The 23,026-nt window shown below is 41.0% G+C and overlaps 1 protein-coding gene across 1 annotated transcript in view; it reads right to left on the reverse strand.

Moving 5' to 3' along the window:
* LOC121440561 (intraflagellar transport-associated protein-like) overlaps positions 1-23,026 on the reverse strand; it is a 75,629-nt gene that overhangs the window by 40,025 nt on the left and 12,578 nt on the right. Inside the window, exon 2 of the mRNA XM_041641305.1 lies at positions 17,867-18,017. Coding sequence (XP_041497239.1) covers positions 17,867-17,999 — 133 coding nt within the window. The 5' untranslated portion in view covers positions 18,000-18,017. The remainder of the gene's footprint in view (positions 1-17,866; positions 18,018-23,026) is intronic.

A 23,026-nucleotide genomic window follows, 5' to 3' on the forward strand; every position in this document is an offset into this window, starting at 1 on the left:
GAAGGTGAAGACCAAAACTAATCAGCGCCAAAAGGGATCCAAGGATCCAACCAGGCCAAGGTGCTGTGTGGGTTTTGCTCTATGAAGTGATCCATGATCCATGAACCAGGTTTGGAAGATTGCTGTGGTACCCCGAGGACATGGCTCCCAATTCCAGGTCTATGAGAATTATTCTCATAAATTCAATTCTCATCTAGGAGATCCTGTCTTCAAAGGAAACTATAAGGATGACTCTAGCTAAGACTCCTAGCAATGAGAGATATGGAGCCTGAACGGGCCATCTCCTGCAACCAGGCAAGACTTCCAGGGGAGGGATTGGGACACCAATCCAACCACAAACCCTTTGACCTACAATTTGTATTCAAGGTGTAATGGTGTAAAGATAGCAGAGAAATGGCAGGAGTGGCAGGAAACCCACACCCTGAGAGGAAGCTCAACCTTGAGGGCCAGGGCTAGAGGTGGGATACCCCAGAGACCTGCGATATAACCAAATACGAATGGAAAAGAGAGAGGGGGGAGGGAAGGAGAAAGGGAGGGAAAGAGAGAGAAAGAGAGAGAGAGAGGGGGGGGGCGCCAATAGAATCATTGCTAATGATATTCTGCTATTCTCATAGATTGGTTCCTTGCCCAATTGTCATCAGAGAGGCTTCATCCAGTAACTGACACAGATGTAACTCACAGCCAAACATTATGCAGAGTTTGGAGAATCCTATGGGAAGGGAGGAGGAAAGACTGTAGGAGCAGAGGAGTCAAGGACACCACAAGAAAACCCACAGAATCCACTGACCTGGGCTCATAGGGGCTCACAGAGACTGAACCAACAATTAGGAGCCTGCATGGGACTGACCATGGACATGCGTTACAGTTGTGTAGCTTGGTCCTCTTGTAGGACTCCTAACAGTGAGAGCATGGGCTTTCTCTTACTCTGATGCTTGCTTTGGGGGCCCACTGGATTGCTTTAGCCATCCTTAATAGAGGAAGAGGAGCCTAGTCTCACTGCAACTAGATATATCTTGACTGGTTGAGATGAATGGGAGGCCTGCATATATCTGAAAAGAAACAGTCGAGGAGGAATGAATGAGGGGGGAGAGATAGAGAGAGGAGGTGGGAGGAGGAATTGGGAGGAGGGGAAGGAGGGAAAACTTTGGTTGAAAGTAAAATTCTTAAAAACTTAATTAATTAACAAAAATAAGTATCTGTCTTAAGGATGTAACTCAGAAGTATTTAAGCCATAGGGGACAGTGAGAAGTGTGATTTTATCATGGATGAGGACAGAGTAGCTAAGTTCTGCTAAGGAGTACGCCCACCCCATGCTGTGTGTGTGTGTGTGTGTGTGTGTGTGTGTGTGTGTGTGTGTGTGTGTGTGAAGGGCGTTTGTACCTTACAGTACTTTCTAATTGCTCTGTCATGACAAAGAAAGTTTAAAACAAATACGCATTTTTAACTTTGCTGTTCCTCTTTTAAATAACAGTTTAATCTAGTCAGGAAAATACTCTTAGGTAATTCCTTAAAATGTACTAAACACCTCCAAGTATGAAATACACAGCCAAACAGCAGAAAGCCCACCAGAAACCACAGAACTATTAGAGAGACACTGCCCGGAGGTTCAGGCAGCAAGATGCTCCACTCCACACTCCAAGGTTTTCATTATCTTCCTGACAGCAAAGTGCCCAAAAAGAACGCAGTTATCCCGGCAATACTAGATTGTGTGGCAAGGAGATTTTTCTGTGGTGGAGTTCCTGAGCCATGGACAGTGGCACTTGAGACTTGAGACAGAATTGTGTATAACCAGAGACCACTCTCAAACTGCAGAGATCAGCAAGATCACAGTAAAAGTATTCACATAATTTGCTACATTCCCCTGTCAGGATGTCTATATAATCTAAAATGGTAACATTAAACAAAAAGACATATATAAAACAAAATAAATTATTGTTTCTCTTTTTGCAGTACATCAAAATTGCATGAAGGCTATATAACTTACTCTTAAAATGCAATCTGTACCAAAATGAGCATAAATTTTTTTTAAAACTTCATGTATTTCCCTTTAGCCATCCCTCTTACAAACGCACATATACACATATGTATGTGTTTATATACATAAACACATACATACATAAACACACATGCATATATATACATACCTCCGTCTCATTTAAGGCATTTTTTTTTAATTTTAAGGCTATTCGGAAAGCCAAGGTCCCTAGGATGCACAAGGAAACTAGTCGATCAGAATTAAAGAGTCCTGAAAATATGCATTTTAACAAGTGCCTCCAATGTGATTTTTGTTGACACATAAGGTAGAATTCCCATGTCAAGGTTTCCTGCAGTAGAATTATACAGTTATGTGAACACATGGTATTTAGTCCATCCACCAGAGGCCAGCACAGAACTATTTCCTGACTTTTATAGCTGTACACTATGCCATACACCATACACAACATCTACTGCACATAGTTGGTTTTAACCTCAAGAAATAGCATAGAAACTGACTGATACTGTACACTCAAGGTTTTAACATTTAACTTCGATATTGCTCTTTTAACAGAAAAATCGGTTCCCCTAACTACACAGCCTTTAAGTCTTACCCAGGACCTTCATAAATATGTTCTCACCCCAAGTATAGGAGCTGCACTAAACAGCAGACTGACTCCTGTTTGTGAGTTTGAAGAGTAAACGCCTGCGTTGTAGTCTTGGGAAATGATAAGCCTGGACTAGTTTGTAGGTCTTCTGATGAGAAGACAGAAAGCGCCCTTCCCGCTACACTGGCCTTGCCTACAACAAAAAGAACCAGGCGGGCACACTGTGAGGGCTTCACAGAACAGCACTGCACCCTGAGATAGTGTCTGTCTACCAACTTGCATCAAAGTACATTTTGTTCCACTCATCCAAGTTAGAGGATCTCCTCTTCTTCACAAATAAGTCTTTGCATACATTTACAATAACCTAATATTCAAACATGGCATGTGGCCTTAGGGAGCTCCAGCTTTTAAGTTATAGGAATGTTGAAAATTCTTTCATTTTTACAGGGTACTCTAGAATATCCCTCATTTAAAAAAAACTAGAAGAAAAGAAAGAAATGTCCACGCTATTCTAATTATTCTTACTGCTTTTTATTTTTCTTTTGCAGGGAAAGAAGTTTGAGACAGGGTCTCACGATATAGCTCTGGCTGTCCTGGAACTCACTCTGTAGACCAGCCTGGCCTTGAATTCACAGAGATCAGCCTACCTCTGCTTCCTGAATGCTAGAATTAAAGATGTGTGCTACTGTGCTTAGCTTGTTTTTGTTTCTTAACTCATAACGCATTTACTCAATCAAAATCTGAGACCCCAGAATCAAAAGCAATATTCTGAATATGATTTGTCAGTTCTGGGCAAGCCAAAATTAATATGGCCTCACTAGTGAGCAGTAACTGTATAGCCTATAAGTGACAAACATGAACTGCTATCTGCTTTCATAATCTAAGCCATTTAGATTCAGACCATCTTTCTAAAGCAGACAACAAAAAAATAGCAACACAGCAACTAATGAATTCTTTGAATACAGAGACTCGTTCTTCCATCCCTGCATCCCCAGATTTCAGTTCAATCCTTACAGCATGGCTACTAGAAGAATGCTTCCATATGCCACACTACCGAGCAGAACAGCCCAGGATTCTGAAATGATGCCCACATTACCATGCACTAGGCTGGCACTGCACTTAGAGACTGCAGCCGCAGGACAGGATTAGATGACTGCTTGCCATCCTTTCTGTCTAGTCAAGAGCTCTAAGACCACAACACCTAATGCGAAAGCAGACAAAGTCCAGAAAAGTACATGAAAGCGACATGACGATTCTCCCTATTCCCCTATATCAAGGGAGCAAGGTGCTGTAAGAAGAGCAGTCTGGCTGCCATCACTTAAATCTGTCGCACCGGAACAAATCAAACTCGGGGTGGGGGGGAGGCACAAAAATCCCATACTAGAGAGCTGTGGTCTTCTTATAAGAAAGACACAAGGATGGTTACAATATGGTTTCCTGTTTGTATCCCTTTGGGCTTAACCAAGCATTTCAAAGAAAATATTATTATTTCATGGCTGAAAGAACACTTTGCCAAAACCCTTCTCATCTGAATGCACACTTATTCAACTGAATCAACACATACAGTCCTATGACAGCCTTGGCTTCACGTGGAGCAATTTACCTTTTCCTCCAGGCAACAGTACACTTACCAGCAGTGAGTAAAATAACACCCTCACCTTCAAGAAAAATAAACACCGAGCAAGTGTTCACCTAGGCAATATTGCTGAAATTGTCTAAAGGTTGGAAATGCCATTTGAATTAATTGATCTCACTATTAGTAATTTTCTATATTTCGTAAAAGTTTAAAATCCCATCTGTTTGTTCAGTTCTTTAATTCATACATGCACATGAAATGTGCTACAAATAATGTTAAAAACTGAAAATACACGGAATTGAAGAAATGATTCTTTTAATTATGATAAAACCAAAGTTCTTTTTTTAAAAACCCCTCTTCCCTAAGAAGCATGCCAAGAAAAGATATCATTGTAACAAAACAGTGTGCATTAAGAACACTGCCGAAAATAAATTTAATGATCATAATTCAAAGTGCTATACACACTTAAATATTTTCTTTCTGTACCCAATTACATCTAAATTGCAGAAGACACACAAAAAAACCTAATGATTATCTATGGACCAAATACTCCCATTTGAAGTAAATATGAATTGTAAAAACCTCTGCTGAAGATTTATGCTAATATACCTAAAACAAAATGGCTCCATCAGCTTGAAATCTGTCATAATTTGAGGAGGGAAATTTCCTTCTGCAACTGAACCAGCAGTTTTCTGTGTTTCGTAATTTGTCAATTTGTTCCCTAAGTGTAGTGATTTAGTGACGATGAAAGAGACTGGGAAACAAATGAAAACTGCTTAATTACAGTTCGCAGATGTTCCCCCCAAAGAGAACCTGGGCTGAGGCTGTGAGTGCTGGAGGATTCTTCCACGGGCTTACTGGAAGCTAGCTCCCTCGCCTTGGGACTTTTCCTCCTTGGCGTTCTCTGTGACATCTGATGCTATGAAGAAGAGGTCACATATAGAGGGCTACCACTTACGATCACTAGAAAACTCAAACTTATTTTGTCCTTTTCTTCAGGTATTCTAAAAGCACATCACAGAAAGCCATAAAGGTCTGTAGGCTCAGGGGTTAAGAACATGTGTTACTCTTGCAAGCGACCTGCGTTCAATTCCCAACACCCAAAATCGGCCGCAACTCCAGCTCCAGGAGACATGATGCCTCCTTCTGACTGTCAAGGCCACCAGACACTTATATGACACACAGGCATGCATGCAAACTAGACATTCATACACATAAAATAAATCTAAACAAAATTTAAAGAAAAGCCTTAAAATAACAGTTTTTTATTCCCTCCTTTAGAAGGCCACATTTAGAAGGTTTTCTCCTTGACTGGTTAGTTTGACTGGGAAGTCCTCGTGTGATGCCCTGCCAACGTCCCCACAGGCTAAGCCCATTTCCTCCATTTGCTGTGTGATTTCTTGATTGTGCTCTTTGCTGTTAAACTCACATTTGCAAAAGATCTCCCCGCGTGGCCTGACTTTTTTTTTTTAACTTTTTCTTCTTAATGTGGCTAACAGAAAAAAAGAAAAAGGAAACAGAAAGGCACTCCAAATGGGCTATGAACTAAAAACACCACTCAATATTCAGTAGGGAATTAAATGACTGATAACAACAGCACAGAATATGTGCGCCACAGCCACCTGGAAGCTTGAAGCTGGTCAGTCCGTTTCCAACTTCCTCCAGCAGGCAATCTGCCAGTTGCAAGAGTATCAAAACAATGTTAAGCCCTCGGGTTTCTGCCTAATACTCGACAGAAAATAACTGCGAAAGGCTACACAGCTAGGATTATTTTTCTTGTTGTGTTTTCTTTTATGAAAGAAGGCTGGTTTTATGCTCTACTGAAATTCCTCTCCTGCTTAGAAATGGGTAAGAGGACCAGCTGCTTGCTGGATTTTTTTCTCTGTGGTATTTTTCTACAGCAGATTTTAAAATTCATTCTTCAGACTGGGAAAAGCCTCTCTTTGTACCCAACCCCACCCGTGGAAGTTTAAAGATTCATTTCTAACGTTCAAATTCAAAATAGCTTTGGGGACCGAAATGTGTCAGCTTTAGAAACGTGTTGTTTCACGTGCTGTCTCCAGTTTCATTTTTAATTACATTTTTTAGAAGTTGTCAAGTATGAGTAGTGATATTCCTTTGGCTGAACTGACAAGTCAGAATTTATCAGTCCAGAAGTGTAAACCAAATCCCAGCACAAGATGCAAAGCTCCTGACAGAACAGACACTCAATAGAGAAGCAAATAATAAAAGACTCCTCAGATGAGAAGCATGTGGCTTTGAACAAGTAACTCGGCCTCTGCAGGCCTAGCACTGCCTAGGCAAAGTACCCCTGACTCCCCCTTCAGTGCTTCATCTCCCGACCTCGTCAGTCACCTGCTCCTCGGTGCTGTCTGCCATGCCTTGCAACACCTCGCATGTACTTTTGCTCTGTTTCTTCGTCCACACCCAAGCTCAGATCTCCACCTCCACACCTCTACTCGGCCTCCAGGCCAGTCTCCCTGAGTCTAGGGGATTCCTCCTTTCTTGGCTTCCAGTTACTGTGTATATCAATCTAACCCTGGAGCACCACGACCCAAATGTGGCTATTCCTCAGGATCGGCACTGACAACCTATCAGCCATTCAGTTGTTCTTGTTTTCTCTTTAGTCCATCCTTCAATAAATATTTACTAAGCATACACTCATCCCATAGTACATGATATCATTTCTGGTGCTAGAGAGCAACAGTGAACGAAATCGACCAGAAGCAGTTCCCATGGGGCATGTACTCAAGAAAAGGCAAAACATGTATGTTCTGACATCTGTTCCAATGGCTTCTATCCACATCAGTGCCGCCCAGACCTCAAGAAAAAACTGTCCAGCACAGTCAGAAACAGAGGAAACATCTCCTTGAAAGCGTGGCTTTGAAGTCACTCCAAATAGACAAACAACACAACTGTACCATCAACTTGTCACGTGACCTGTAACAAGCTGGCCTGGGCAGCTACAGTGAAATACCCACAGGGTTGATGGTTTAAGCAGCAGAAATTTTTCACGGCCTCGGAGTCCTGATTCCTAGGTCAAGGCTTGGTTTCTTGTGAAGACTATGATCTCAACCATCACAAGGCCACCTCCTCACTGTGTCATTTCAGGGTACATGTCTCTTCTCCCCCCACTCCTACCCCCGCCATTCCCCAAAGTCATAGTAGACTGAAGAATTATTCTAGACTCATTAAACCTAATTACTTTTTAAAGGCCCCCATCTCACCATCTACTCCACATTATGGTTAGGGCTTCAACATAACAATTTTTAGGGTTATGTAGTCCAGCCCATAATGGTCAGTTACTTAACATCTTAGACCTTAAATTTGTTCATCTGTAAACTGGTAATAATAAAAATTGAAATCATTTTTTTAAAACTCCACTAGGCTATGCAAGACTAATTAAGATGATCCATGTAACATGCAAATATAGCACCCAGTAACCACTAAATGTCAGCTGCGGCCAGCATGGGAGCCTAGTTTTCTCTGTGGGGGAAGTGTGGTGGTCAGCTGTCTGGAATTTCAATCTCTGGCCTGACACCAAGCAGATTTCCAATGTACAATGACTTTCTGGACCCTATGGCATAAAAGGAATGGTAAAGACTATGTCTTCATAGTACTGTGACAACAAATGATGGGCAAACATATCAATAAACGAATCCAAAACAGAGAGCAATGGGCTCTCTCTTCCAGCCCTACAGTTTAAACAGAAACAAATTTAAACAACTACGGGCTGCAGAGAGAACATGCATAGCCTTGTGACTGCTGTAAGGGCCTCTGTAATGTCATCTAGACCATGGTCCTCACAGTCAGAGACTCAGCGCTGCCACAGGATCATCTACAGAGACACATAGAGAGAAACCCTCAGCTCCTCACGATAGGGACTCACTCCATAAGCCCATAATAGACTTTGAAATCCATGCTTTCATAAAGGCTAGTTCTAAGAGCCAGCGAAGTCTAAAACTATTGTTAGGCATAACTGCAATGTGGCATGTGATTTTAAATTTCAAATGGTCATGTCTGAAAGAGATAAAAAAGAAAAAGTGAAGTTGACATTCAGGTTGTTATTTAAATTCATTTCAATATAGTATCTTAATATTACTAACCATATCAAATGTAGGTAATAAAAAATATTATCTATATCCCTTTTTTTGAGACAGGCTTTCTCTGTGTAAAAGCCAGTTGTCCTGGAACTCACTTTGTAAACCAGTCTAGCCTCAGATTCATGGAGATCTACCTGCCTCTGCCTCCGGAGTGCTGGAATTAAAGGAGTTCACCACAGCCAGAAATATATTCTATTTTTATACTGAATCTTCAAAATCAAATATCTATTTTACAGTTATAGCATACCACAAATCAGAAGCCAAATTTAGATTAAAAATACTTATTTACTTTGATTTCCAAACATTTGCCTTTAAAAAATGACTCACATAACCAATCTGTCCCAAACACATTTAAACTTTTATCCTAATAAATTAACTGAGTGTGGTTTACCATATTTATATTTAAAAGAATTAAAAGTAAATAAATATTGAGTCCCAGACTCTCGATGGCACCAGCCACAGTTCAAGTATTCAACGGTCACCTCTGGCTAGTAGCCAGTGTGCTGAACAGGGCAGGCCTGTGTGAGCACAGACCACAGGACCGCCACACATCCCTGAAATGTGAACCCGCACAGCTCCTCGGGCAGCCACATGTGCGTGAAAGACACAGATGTTGTCCTCTGGGATGGGACGAGATATGAAACTCTGAGCAAAATGGAAGCCTATTTAGGTTTTGGAACTCCAGGGCCAGAGCACCACCATTTGTCTTAGACACCCAAACACGGAATATTCTGCATCGTGTGGAAAGCCCTTTCCTGAAGACATACCACAAGAAAAAGAAAGTGCTAAGAAGAAAGGGTGGCAAATGAAATGAGAAAACACTGAGAAATGAGAAACGGAAGCTTCCATCAAGATCTGAAAAAAATCTTCGATTTCTACTTAATAAAAATAAAACAGGTTCAATGTTTCAAGGACCTAAAAGAGTCCCTTGGGGAGCTGACCTGTGGAGTATTTTAAGAAATAAAAAGGAAATTAGGAACAGATTAATTTAAGAGTTGTTAATCATAAAATCACAGTAGAGTCTCTTCAGTCTCCTGGGAGCACTCACAACGAATCCCAGCACTCAGGAGGGGGAGGCAGGAAGAACATTAAGAAAGTCACAGTTGGCTGCACAGCAAGCTTGAGGCCAGCCCAGGCTTCATGAAAGCCTGTCATGGAAATTGAGAGTGCACACACACACAGGGAAGTGTAAACACTGGAAACCGAGAGTGCACACACAGTGTAAACACTGGAAACCGAGAGTGCACACACAGGGAAGTGTAAACACTGGAAACCGAGAGTGCACACACACACAGGGAAGTGTGAACACTGGAAACCGAGAGTGCACACACAGTGTAAACACTGGAAACCGAGAGTGCACACACAGTGTAAACACTGGAAACCGAGAGTGCACACACACACAGGGAAGTGTGAACACTGGAAACCGAGTGCACACACAGTGTAAACACTGGAAACAGAGAGTGCACACACAGGGAAGTGTAAACACTGGAAAGCGAGAGTGCACACACAGTGTAAACACTGGAAACAGAGAGTGCACACACAGAGAAGTGTGAACACTGGAAACCGAGAGTGCCCACACAGTATAAACACTGGAAACAGAGTGCACACACAAAAGGAAGTGTGAACACTGGAAACTGAGAGTGCACACACACACAGGGAAGTGTGAACACTGGAAACAGAGAGTGCACACACAGGGAAGTGTAAACACTGGAAACCGAGAGTGCACACACACACAGGGAAGTGTGAACACTGGAAACCGAGAGTGCACACACAGTGTAAACACTGGAAACAGAGAGTGCACACACACAGGGAAGTGTGAACACTGGAAACCGAGAGTGCACACACACACAGGGAAGTGTGAACACTGGAAACAGAGAGTGCACACACACAGGGAAGTGTAAACACTGGAAACAGAGAGTGCACACACACAGGGAAGTGTAAACACTGGAAACCGAGAATGCACACACACACACAGGGAAGTGTGAACACTGGAAACCGAGTGCACACACAGTGTAAACACTGGAAACCGAGAGTGCACACACACACAGGGAAGTGTAAACACTGGAAACCGAGAGTGCACACACACAGGGAAGTGTGAACACTGGAAACCGAGAGTGCACACACAGTGTAAACACTGGAAACCGAGAGTGCACACACACACAGGGAAGTGTGAACACTGGAAACTGAGAGTCACTGAGGTCTGCAACACTCTGTGGTGGTCCAAGTTCTGTTATTGTACTAACATGCCTGGGGTCGGATGTTTTATAAAAAATCAGTTTGTTTAATTCATGGTTTTGAAATTCAAAGGCACAATGCCAGTATCTGCTGAGGGTGATGCCAGTGACTTGGGAAGGGCTTCATGGTGTAAGAATACAATGGGGGAGAAAACCCAAGTCAAGTTAGGAAGCCAAGGACCAGGGAGAGATCAGTACTGCTCTTCTTATGATCACCCAGTTTAATTAGAAATTACTGACTCCACAAAGTTCAGTCCCTCGTGAGGGCAGCATCCCATCAACCTAATAACCTCACACTAGGCCCTGTCCCTTAAAAGTTCCAACAACCCACTATCGCCAAATAAATATTTATTTAAAAAATTCACATTTTCAAAACCTTTACAATGATATAAATTGACAAAGGGGGGAAAAGGCGTCTTCCACCTAGATATTCTAGGAAGTTCTTAAATTAAGAGATATCTTTATCCACAATGTTGACAACATATACTATGTCTTCCAATGGGAAAAACAAAATTCCACACGCTGATTTTCTAACACATATATTCCAGTTTAATTATCCTCTTGAACTGAAGACACTATTGAGAATTCATTAACTATCTGTTTAAAATTAGTAATTAATATCTATAAACATTTTGATAGAACATTGTATTTATAATCAAATATGTACCATGGATTAAAAATCTTTTTTTTTGAACTGCAAAAAAAAAAACCCTCCAAAATATAATCAACTTCAGTGTAATGTAGTGAGAATTATGTGCGATATTAACAGTCTCCAGCTGCTTTCCAGGGGTCTGAAGCAATAATGTGAATTTCTCTCAAAAAGCCTATAGTTTAATTTTACCAGAGAAATAAGTTTAATGGGATTACTGACCCTCTTAACACTCCTCTAAAGAAAATGAATCCCATAAGCATTCTGGCATATAACTATTATAAACATAAATAGAACAGTCAATCAATAGACATAGTAATGGACTTGAGAAGTTGAACTACTGAGGAGATGTGCCGCGGTCTGCCTGATGACCATGTAAGCAGAAAGATTCATGCAAAAGAACCAAACATGCTGGGACAAATGAAGGGCCTAGAAACAGGGTGAGGAGGCAGAAGCCTTCAGAAAACAACCGAATTTCTTAGCCTATCTGCCTGGATCAACTATCTAGGCTATCACTCAATTCTGAGTCATATCCCTAAGTACCATTTGGTCTTTTAGGAGGTATTTAAATGTTTCAAGGGGGAAAAGGACAATTACTGATTTAAGACATATTTTTGTACATACAATTCCTTGCGCTTTAAGAGGAATTTTTCAGGTCATTAGTCTCTAATGTGAGCAGGCGCCTGGGGATACTTTGAAAGGAAACAGCAGCGAGCATGCTTGGAGCTGCAGTTTATGCGGCTCACATCATCATTTATTTCAGCTCGGTTTGGGGCCCCATGCTGCATTCAAAAGGAAGTCACCACATGGGAAGCAGTTTCTTTCTCGGCATGCAATGGCCAAGACAGAATCTGAAGACAGACTAGATAAAGGGGAAGCTAATGCTAAGGTTTCACAATTCCATGGTACAAAAATAAAATCAGGTATACAAATAATATCTAAAGTAATACAGATTTAAACGTCATTAATTCTTCCAGTTTTATCTTTATTTGGACCATCTCATGCCAGCCATTCATACTGCCATGTTTAGGTCTAAAAAGCAAGAACTAAATCACTAGACTCAGAGAAAGCAAGCAACTTCCTAAACCCAATTTCATTAACAAAAAGATGCTATAATCCCGAGTTCACAGTAATGGTCATTCTGACATGATCTGCATATCATGACAAAACAGTTGATTCACGTGGTCCCCAAATTAATCAGCAGATCTAAATTATTCACTGCCCTCAAGTATAAATAAAACTCACAGCCTACATGTTTTGTTTAAGTATAAACAAAATAGATAATGATATTATTTTTTGGCTATCAAAGAAATAGGACACAATATTGTATTAAGAGTCCAATACTGTCAAAATTGACAGCATTTTTTTAAAGAAAACAGTGGGGTATGGGAAACCCTCACCTGAAAGGACTTCAAATATTGAACATTTTTCAGCAGGATACAAGATTAACTCAAAAAAAATCAGTAGCCCTCCTGTATACAGATGATAAATGAACTGAGAAAGAAATCAGAGAAACATCACACCTTTCACAATAGCCACAAATAGCATAAAATATCGAGAGTAACAATAACCAAAGAAGTGGAAAACTTGTATGACCATAAATTTCAATCTTGGAAGAAAGAAATTGAAGAAGACAACAGAAAGTAGAAAGATCTCCCATATTCTTGGGTAGGTAGAATTAACATAGTAAAAATGGCAATCTTATCAAATGCCATCTACAGATTCAATGCAATGCCCATCAAAATCTCAGAAAAATTCTTCACAGACCTTGAAAGAATGGTAATCAACTTCATATGGAAAAGCAAAAAACCCAGGATAGTCAAAACAATCCTGTACAATAAAAGAACTTCTGGAGGCATAACAATCCCTGAATTCAAACTCTACTACAGAGCTACAGTACTGAAAACAGCCTGGTATTGGCATAAAAACAGACAGGAGAACCAATGGAACCGAATCAAAGACCTGGATATTAATCCAGACACCTTTGAACACCTGATTTTTGACAAAGAAGCAAAAATATCAAATGGAAAAAAGAAAGCATATTTAACAAATGGTGCTGGCATAACTGGATATCAACACATAGAAGAATAAAAATAGATCCATATTTATCACCATGCACAAAACTCAAGTGCAAATGGATCAAACACCTCAATATACAGCCAGCCACACTGAACCTCATAGAAGAGAAAGTGGGAAGTACACTTGAACACATTGGCACAGGCGACCACTTCCAAAATATAACCCCAGTAGCACAGACTCTGAGAGAAACAATTAATAAATGGGACCTCTTGAAATTGAAAAGCTTCTGTAAAGCAAAGAACATGGTCAACAAGACAAAATAACAGCCTACAGAATTGGAAAAGATATTCTCTAACCCCATATCAGACAGAGGTCTGATCTCCAAAATATACAAAGAACTCAAGAAATTGGTCATCAAAAGAACAAATAATCCAATTAAAAAATGGAGTACAGACCTAAACAGAGAACTCTCAACAGAGGAATCTAAAATGACTGAAAGACACTTAAGGAAATGTTCAACATCCTTAGTCATCAGAGAAATGCAAATCAAAACAACTCTGAGATTCTATCTTACACCTGTAAGAATGGCCAAGATCAAAAACACTGATAACAACTTATGCTGGAGAGGATGTAGGGAAAAGGGAACACTCCTGCATTGCTGGTGGGAATGCAAGCTGTTACAGCCCCTTTGAATGTCAGTGTGGCGATTTCTAAGAAAATAAGGAAACAACCTTCCTCAAGACCCAGTAATACCACTTTTGGGTATATATCCAAAGGATGCTCAACCATGCCACAAGGACATGTGCTCAACAATGTTCATAGCAGCATTGTTTGTCATAGCCAGAACCTGGAGACAACCTAAATGCCCCTCGACCGAAGAGTGGATAAGGAAAACGTGGTACATTTACACAATGGAGTACTACACAGCAGAAAAAAATAATGACATCTTGAATTTTGCAGGCAAATGGATGGAGCTAGAAAACATCATTTTGAGTGAGGTAATCCAGACCCAGAAAAACAATTATCACATGTACTCATTCATAAGTGGTTTTTAGACATAAAGCAAAAAAAAAAAAAACAGCCCACAAATCACAATCCCAGAGAACTTAGACAACAATGAGGACCCTAAGAGAGACATACATAGATCTAATCTACATGGGAAGTAGAAAAAGATAAGATCTCCCGAGTAAATTGGGAGCACGAAGACCTTGAGAGAAGGTTGAAAGGGAGGGGAGAGGCAGGAAGGGGAGCAGAGAAAACATAGAGCTCAATGAAAATCAATTAAAAAGAATATTTTAATATATATGAGAATGGGAGGAGAAAAGGCCCAAGTTAAAATTTGATATTCATTTATGATTTATATGCCTTAGTCTTCCATTGAAGGGCATCTAGGTTGTTTCCAGGTTCTGGCTATTACAAATAATACTGCTATGAACATAGTTGAACAAATGCTCTTGTCATGTGATAGGGCATCTCTTGGGTATATTCCCAGGAGTGGTATTGCTGGGTCCAGGGGTAAGTTGATCCCGAATTTCCTGAGAAACCGAAACACCGATTTCCAAAGTGGTTGCACAAGATTGCATTCCCACCAGCAATGGATGAGTGTTCCCCTTCCTCCACAGCCTCTCCAGCAAAGGCTATCATTGGAGTTTTTTATTTTAGCCATTCTGACAGGTGTAAGATGATATCTCAAAGTTGTTTTGATTTGCATTTCCCTGATTGCTAAGGAGGTTGAGCATGACCTTAAGTGTCTTTTGGCCATTTGAACTTCCTCTGCTGAGAATTCTCTGTTCAGTTCAGTGCCCCATTTTTTAATTGGGTTAATTAGCATTTTAAAGTCTAGTTTCCTGAGTTCTCTATATATTTTGGAGATCAGACCTTTGTCTGTTGCGGGGTTGGTGAAGATCTTCTCCCAGTCAGTAGGTTGCCTATTTGTCTTGGTGACAGTGTCCTTTGCTTTACAGAAGCTTCTCAGTTTTAGTAGGTCCCATTTATTCAATGTTGCCCTTAAAGTCTGTGCTGTTGGGGTTACACATAGGAAGCGATCTCCTGTGCCCATCTCCTGTAGGGTACTTCCCACTTTCATATGCCTTAGTCTGAATGTAAACTCATACATTTTTAATTACATGTTTTAATGCATAGGTATTTTTACTCTAACTTAGCACATGAGGTTAGATGTGGACTTTTGTACATGTGGAATCAGGAATTTTCAAACTTCAGATTTTCAAATTAGAAGTGTTCAACCTATAACTTGAACAATCAAACAAAAATGTCAGATTCCCTTTTCCCTCTCTTCATTAAAATGTCCTTGCTTTTGCATGCTCAGGATTTCAAATCAGGAGATCAGGTTTACTATGAAGGTCATGGTCTCCAGACAGGAAAGCCCTATTCTCAACCATGGATATACATTAAGTCACCAGAGGAGCTTTTACAAAATGGTGGCTCCTTAGCCCCAGCTAAGCTGCAGAATGGGCTCTGTAACAACAGAGTCCAAAAGCCTCTCAGATGAGTCTAATATGAGATTCAGTGGAGAGATCTCAAATGTGTATTGATGGCCCAGAAAGGGCCAGCGTTGAAAGCAGAACCTAAAGTGGACACAGCTATAATGCACACGAATGAACAAGGTGCACACAGTTTCAGATGGAACGAAAGCACTCCAAGGCAGGCACATGAGTGCACACATTTTCAGACAGAACTAAAGAATTCTGTGGCAGCCGGGCGGTGGTGGCGCACACCTTTAATCCCAGCACTTGGGAGGCAGAGGCAGGCGGATCTCTGTGAGTTCGAGACCAGCCTGGTCTACAAGAGCTAGTTCCAGAACAGGCTCCAAAACCACAGAGAAACCCTGTCTTGAAAAACCAAAAAAAAAAAAAAATTCCGTGGCAAGGGTCTTGAGCTCCAACTAACATTGCTATATATAAGGGAAATCACATACCAGATCTTTTCATGTGACCTAAAAAATTAGAATCATTTTTTTCATAAAATTACTAAGCATTTAAGTGTTGGCTCAATTAAAAATGAACACTATATAGAATGAGCAAGCACATAATGAAACACACACTTTGAGTTTAGACTTCAGGCTCCATCCAGGCCACATCATTCCAGGTGAAAGGGATGTTTCCTAGTTATCCTCCTGGATATTGGAAATAGACAAGATTGCCAGGCAAAAATGGGGAGATTGGGGGTGGGGTGGGCTGGGAGTAAGGGGAGATGGGGAGAGAGAAGTGAGAAGGGGAGGATGAGGAGAGCTTGGGGGAATGGGACGGTTGGGATGGAGGAAGGGTGGATATGGGAACAGGGAAGTAGATATCTTAATTAAGGGAGCCATTTTAGGGTTGAAAAGAGTCTTGACTCTAGAGGGGTTCCCAGGTGTGCAAGGAGATGTCCCCAGTTTGTTCCTTGGGCTGCTGAGGAGAGGGTGCCTGAACTGGCCCTATCCTATAGCCACACTGATGAATATCTTGCATATCACCATAGAACCTTCATCTGGTGATGGATGGAGATAGATACAGAGACCCACATTGGAGCACTGGACTGAGATCCCAAGGTCTAAAGGAGGAGCAGAAGGAGGGAGAACATGAGCAAGGAAGTCACCCACTGAGATGGCGGGACTGATCTAATGGGAGCTCACCAAGGCCAGCTGGCCTAGGACTGATGGAGCATGTGATCTCGGAATGTGGCTGACAATGAGGGCTGACTGAGAAGCCAAGGACAATGGCACTGGGTTTTGATTCTACTGCATGTACTGGCTTTGTGGGAACCTAGTCTGTTTGGATGCTCACCTTCCTAGACGTGGATGGAGGCGGAGGCTGGAGGACCTTGGACTTCCCACAGGGCAGAGAACCCTGACTGCTCTTTGGACTGGAGAGGAAGGGGGAGGAGGAGGAAAATGGGAGGAGGTGGAAATTTTTAATAAAAAAAAAAAGTTTCAAAAAAGAAACCTCAGCACCATCCTCATCAACAGTATCACCATCATTCCAAAAATGATAACCACACCCAATGTGTTAACCACTGTGACCAGTTCTGCAAAGCATATCCTTAGTCTTTAGCATCCTTTGAGGGAGGTGCCATGATTAGTCCTACGTTCTGGTAACAACCCCTATCAAAGTCAAGTAGCTAGAAAATGATCACACCAAAATCCAAATGCAGAGAGTGTCTTAGTTTTAAATGTGCTTTTAACAGCTTGAAAGATAAAATGAAGTGAACAGCTAAAATTTTCTCAGCTCATCTGCAGTTATCAAGTATCTCTGACTCTACAACACAATTCTTGAACAAATAAACACTTGGGTGTTTACACCTATCAGTCACAAAGTCTCTAGCAAGAATGATGTGCTCTAAGGAGTTGAATGAATGCTCATGAGTCTTCTGAAAAGACACCGAAGGCACAGACTTAAGAAGTCATTTACTTGTTGCTGTAAAATGTTACTTCATGTAGCTCTCCAGGTGAGGAAGGACTCAGCTTTCTTTACAGGGCTGGCTACTGGGAGTTTGACGATGCTCCAATGAGTACATGGGCAACACAAATTGGACTTCTTTTTCATTTTCTTCTCATTTTTTTAGGGGGGGAAGGGGATACAGCAGGACATCACAAGGGTAAAGGGGTTGGCAGACCTGGGAGGACTAGGCAGTGAGTTTTCTCAGGGCTCATAATATACAATTTCCAAATAATCAATAAAAATATTATGAAAAATTCAGTATTTTACCTTTTGGAAGATGAGTAAAAGTGCTCAGAAATTCTTCATATGTTTGCTCAGGACAGTTAATAAACTTATCCAAGACTTCTTTCATTAACTGATCTTCATCCATTATCTCTGGTCTCGGTATTTGGGCAGGCATTCCTATTCACAGGCCACTCTACAAGACAAAGACAAACACAAGCTAGAGAGTAAGGCAGCTTCAGCAACACTGTGGAGAGGAATTCAGGGCCACAACAGGCAGGGGAATCGCTGCTGGAGCAGTGGACTCTGGTAAGAGCTGGAAGTTTCAGCACATTCTGGGCTGTGAACTGCTAACTACCTATTTTGATTTGGATTTTATTTTTCTCAGTATAAGTTTAAGTCACAGGAATAGTGTCACATAACTCAACAAGAAACTAAAAATCTTTCAATGTGAGAAGAGTCTCAGAGGACATCTACGGACCACCATCACCATCACCACTACCACCCCATGTAGTAGCAACAACTATTGGAGCTGGTATGATCAGGTGCTTCAGTGTTAGCTTCCACAAGCCCAGGTAAGTTCATAAAGCCAAACATTCCTGCCCAATCCCTGAACTCAAGCCCTTAAAACAACAAATCACACTTCGCTCTATCTACTGTGAGCACAGAAGTACTATAACTAGCAAGAAGTGGCCCTGCTGTATCTTAGCACATGCAGGTCTTAGAATCCTGACATTCCACTAAAACCATTGGCAGTCCTACTAAAAATCCTAAAAATAAACTTAAGTCTGTCTCCCTAACCTACCCCAAGTGGTCCTTGAGCCCATGAAGGAGTACTGAATAATTTTAACCCCTTTAGTATCTGACATCCTTGAACAAGGACACACTGAACCATCTTAATCTTCTCATTATATTTGTTGGAACACATTTATTTTCCAAAACTGAGTTCAGAGTTGAGGTTCTCCAAGCCACCCACACACAGAGACCACTCTCTACCATGGGAAGAGCTGGCTGTAACTTCTCATGCCACCTGTACTGTGTACTTAGGACATTCTCTATAGAGAGTTATATGTATTTCTTCGTCTGCTTCTATACTCACAATCAAAAAGACCGACTCCATCTTCTCATACTTGTATCCCAAATACTTAAGACCTTGGGGTGTGGTGTAGAGCTGGTAGCCTAATGTTGAGCTAAAGATGCTCGTTTGAACAGGTACAATGGTCAAAATGTCACTAGACTTGACAAATCAGCTGAACTTGGCCAATGACTTTACCTGTCCTTGGAACCCTATCAAGCCCTCAGTCAATGGACTGGGAAAGATTTGATACCACATCACCTGTAAGTGTGTAATTGATAGCACATTCACAGTATGACAAACTGGAGCTGAGACTCCGACATGGTCTGGGTGTGGACTAAATCTATTCAACTGAACATCACACTCACAACACCACGGGCCCTTCACACAGAACTCATTTCTTCATGCGCTAACTGTCTCATTCTTTGCAGTTTGAACTTAGTCTTCATTCATGATATCATATCTGGTTGAATTCCATTCATTCTGTATAAAACATTATTTTATAAAGCCTTGGGAAAAATGATTATCTACATTAAGGAGAAGAAGAAGAAACACTGCCAAAGTAATACATGCAGAATAATAAAAAGGGGATAAGGGACCACTACACTATATGGTAAGAAATTATTGCACCAAGTTTCTTTTTATTTTTCTGGAACTGGGGAGAGAGCTCCATAGTGGTGCTCTTACAGAGGACCAGAGTTCAGTTCCCAGAAGCACATCTGGAGGCACACAACTGTCTGTAACTCCAGCTCCAGGAGGATCTGACTCCTCTGGCCTCTACAGGCACACACACACACACACACACACACACACACACATACACACACACGCATACACACATACACACAAACACACATACACAAATACACATGCATACACACATACACACACAATTAAAAATAATAGAAATCCATCTTTTAAATGATCATCTTTCATTTAAAAAGGAATAAAAATCTGGTCGCTGTTACTAACTTTTAGATGTCCTTTACTACAGCTATCCTAACCCTTTACATTACAAACAACACAGGAATGTCTAAGGTACAGAGCATTAAAGGTGCTAATTAGTCCCTGACCCCACAAATCCCACCTGCAAACTCTGTCAGAAGTCTAGTAAATATATTTCTAAACCTGTCTCTACGTTTATGATTACAGACATTTTTACAAAAACAGGAAAATAATAAGCTATTCTCTACAAATAGATTTGTGTGTGTGTGTGTGTATAATAACATAATCAGATCCATGGCATCCCACCACTTAGGAATTAGAAATCTAGCCTGATCTTTCAAACAGCTTCACAGTCACAGTCCTTGTATGTAAATTTAGGAAAGTTACTTGATATCTCTAGACCTATTTCCTCTTCTCCTGGAAGGGGCACTGTAATGGCTCAGCCTTGTTTCCTAAACTTCAGTTTTGATATTAAATACTAAGGAGGTAAAAGTGCTTTCTGAAGATGATGTTCAAACTCATTTACTGACAAGACCTGACCTGAATTAACATGCAAGTATCTCTGCTTCTTATTTTTTCTACCCAGTGTGACTCATCACATTTTCAAAACAACACAAAACTGCCTTCTCAGCCCACCTGGAGATTGGTACAATGCATGTCATATGTACCACCTACCTTACTAAAATCCAAAGTATTCTGAAACATATGTGACCTACGGGTTTTACAGAGCCATGAAGCTCTATTAAGCTCACAAGACTGTTCTACGAATGAAATGGTGTCCACCTTAGGGAACGCAGCCTTCCTCATGATAATGAAGAAGACGATGGCAGAGAATCACTTTGATTGTGAACAGTCTGATGCTTTGAAGGCACTGATGGTAGTACAAGATAACACCTCGTACATTCCAGTCTCACATGAAGCATGATGCCAGAGGACTAAATGAAAACAATAGTCCGGGTAGCAACTTCAAATTAAAGGCACCATTTCAAGCTACTTATACCTGAAGATTGGATACCTAAAATGTCACCACTTACAACAAATCTATCTATAGCAATGTGCAGCCTTCAGCAATGGAAAGCTTATTAAGGTATGCTTGTAGCTGACAGATAATAAATACCAACCAAGAACCTCACCAGTGACTACCATTTCCCTATCAGCAGGACATACATGAAAACACAACAATCTCAACATCTGCCTACTTTCCCAGAATTGGAGCAAGCATAATACCAATAATCCAGTCCTCAAAGCATTCAGCTGGCCTACTTCAGTGCATCAAAAATGGCCAAGTTGTGGTTTCTACCACCGCAAATGTCTTCTCAAACTTAAGTTTATTTAAAAAAAAAACAGTCACAGAAATTTCTTTAGGTCTCCTTTCCAAATTTCCAATTGGTATATTTTGATTATTTACTCTCAATATAGCTCAGTACTATCAAAGGCAAATGGCGAACAGGCTATATACAGCACAGCACTGAAGGGAAAAAAAATCCTTCAAGCTTCTCATTTCATTTCTGTGTTTGTAACAATCCAGGCATTTGGGCTTTTTTAAGACTTTCACAAACTGTCAACTGTTGAAGAATTTAACGAGTACCCATCATCCAATTTAGACCTTTCATTACCTAGAAAAGCATTAGGAGCCCAATGTTAAAGGTCCCCGGAGACTGACAAAGCAGATCCCCCTTTCGCAGACAGCCTGGTGGTTTATGCAAATGCCAGTGGTTTTCTAGATGGAAGCATGCTTTTCATTTACCACCCACATACTAGTGTGTCTTTATCATGAAACAGTTTTCTAAAAGAAAAAAAGAGAAAGAGAGGCTTGCCTAGATAACAAGATTCATATTTTTTGGCTTGGTTTTGTTTTATGCTTTGAGCACCACATGAAAGGCGTAGAACATAATGGTAAGTAAAGGTATATAAATAGCTACTGGTAAATCATAAAAACCCTTTCACCATCCGAGCCTTGGAAAGGAAATAGAGAACATTCACTGCTCTGCCCTGACTACTAAAATCACTTGGAAATCAGGTGCTTAGGAATTGGCTAGCTTTTCCCCTTGGCTTGGTCTGAGAGACAGGAGAGGAAAATCCCATCACCTCCCAGAGGTAATGTTGTGTATTATCAAGTAATAAAGCCAACAATCATATAAGCAGAGTGCTGTGTGCACTAAAATGTCTGCTACAATGAAGTGTGGAATGTGATGTCATCACCATCAACAGCACAACTTCGCGATCTTCTGATCTTCATATAATGAACTCACCCAATAAAATGCAACTGTCCCAGACAAGAGCGGTAAGTCTTAAGACACAGGCCCCTGTGGACTAATCTTCTTCCATGGTGCACTGCCTGATTTTCTAACAACACAGAGGATTATATGTCTGTAAAAATGTTTTTAAAAATGTGATATGTCAAGCCGGGCGATGGTGGCGCACGCCTTTAATCCCAGCACTCGGGAGGCAGAGGCAGGTGGATCTCTGTGAGTTCGAGACCAGCCTGGTCTACAGAGCTAGTTCCAGGATAGGCTCCAAAGTCACAGAGAAACCCTGTCTCGAAAAACCAAAAAAAAAAAAAAAAGTGATATGTCCCATTGCAACTTGAAAACAATAATAAACTTCTAAGGAGCGGTACTGGCTTTCTCAGAGCCCACCTTCTGCACATTACAGTTCTGGGAAGTAAAACTTCACTGAAGGAGATGAAGGAGGACAGGAGGACACACCAGCAATGTAATTTATTTTACCTAAGGAAACAGCAATCAGCCTCGGTATGTCACAGGTTGGCTGTCCTTTTGTGGTGATATAAACAGTCAAGTCTCCGAAAGACTGAACTGTACTACAAGCAGGTTATTGTGACTGGTTCATAAGGTAGGGAAGAGCAAGTGTGAAGAGCTGGCCTCCTGGACTCAACTACAACCACGCAGCACTTGCCCACTAAGACTTCCCAGAGTCTTTTACACCATACCAAGAAGAGGGAAAGAAACTCAGCTTCTCTGGGCTGGAGTGGTGGCTCCACCCAGGCTCCAGAAGACCTGAGTTCATTTCCCATATATTAGGCAACTCACACACACCTGCAACTCCAATCCCAAAGGATCCAAAACCCTCCTCCAGCCTCCTTGGGCACTGGAATCACAAACACTATTTTAAAGTTTTGTTTTTTTTTTAAGAATTTTAGATTTTCAGAGTTGATTGCTACCTGG

The sequence above is a fragment of the Microtus oregoni genome, unplaced genomic scaffold (assembly GCF_018167655.1).
Source record: "Microtus oregoni isolate MIOR12 unplaced genomic scaffold, Mior012 000068F_ref0000429, whole genome shotgun sequence".
Classification (NCBI taxonomy): Eukaryota; Metazoa; Chordata; class Mammalia; order Rodentia; family Cricetidae; genus Microtus; species Microtus oregoni.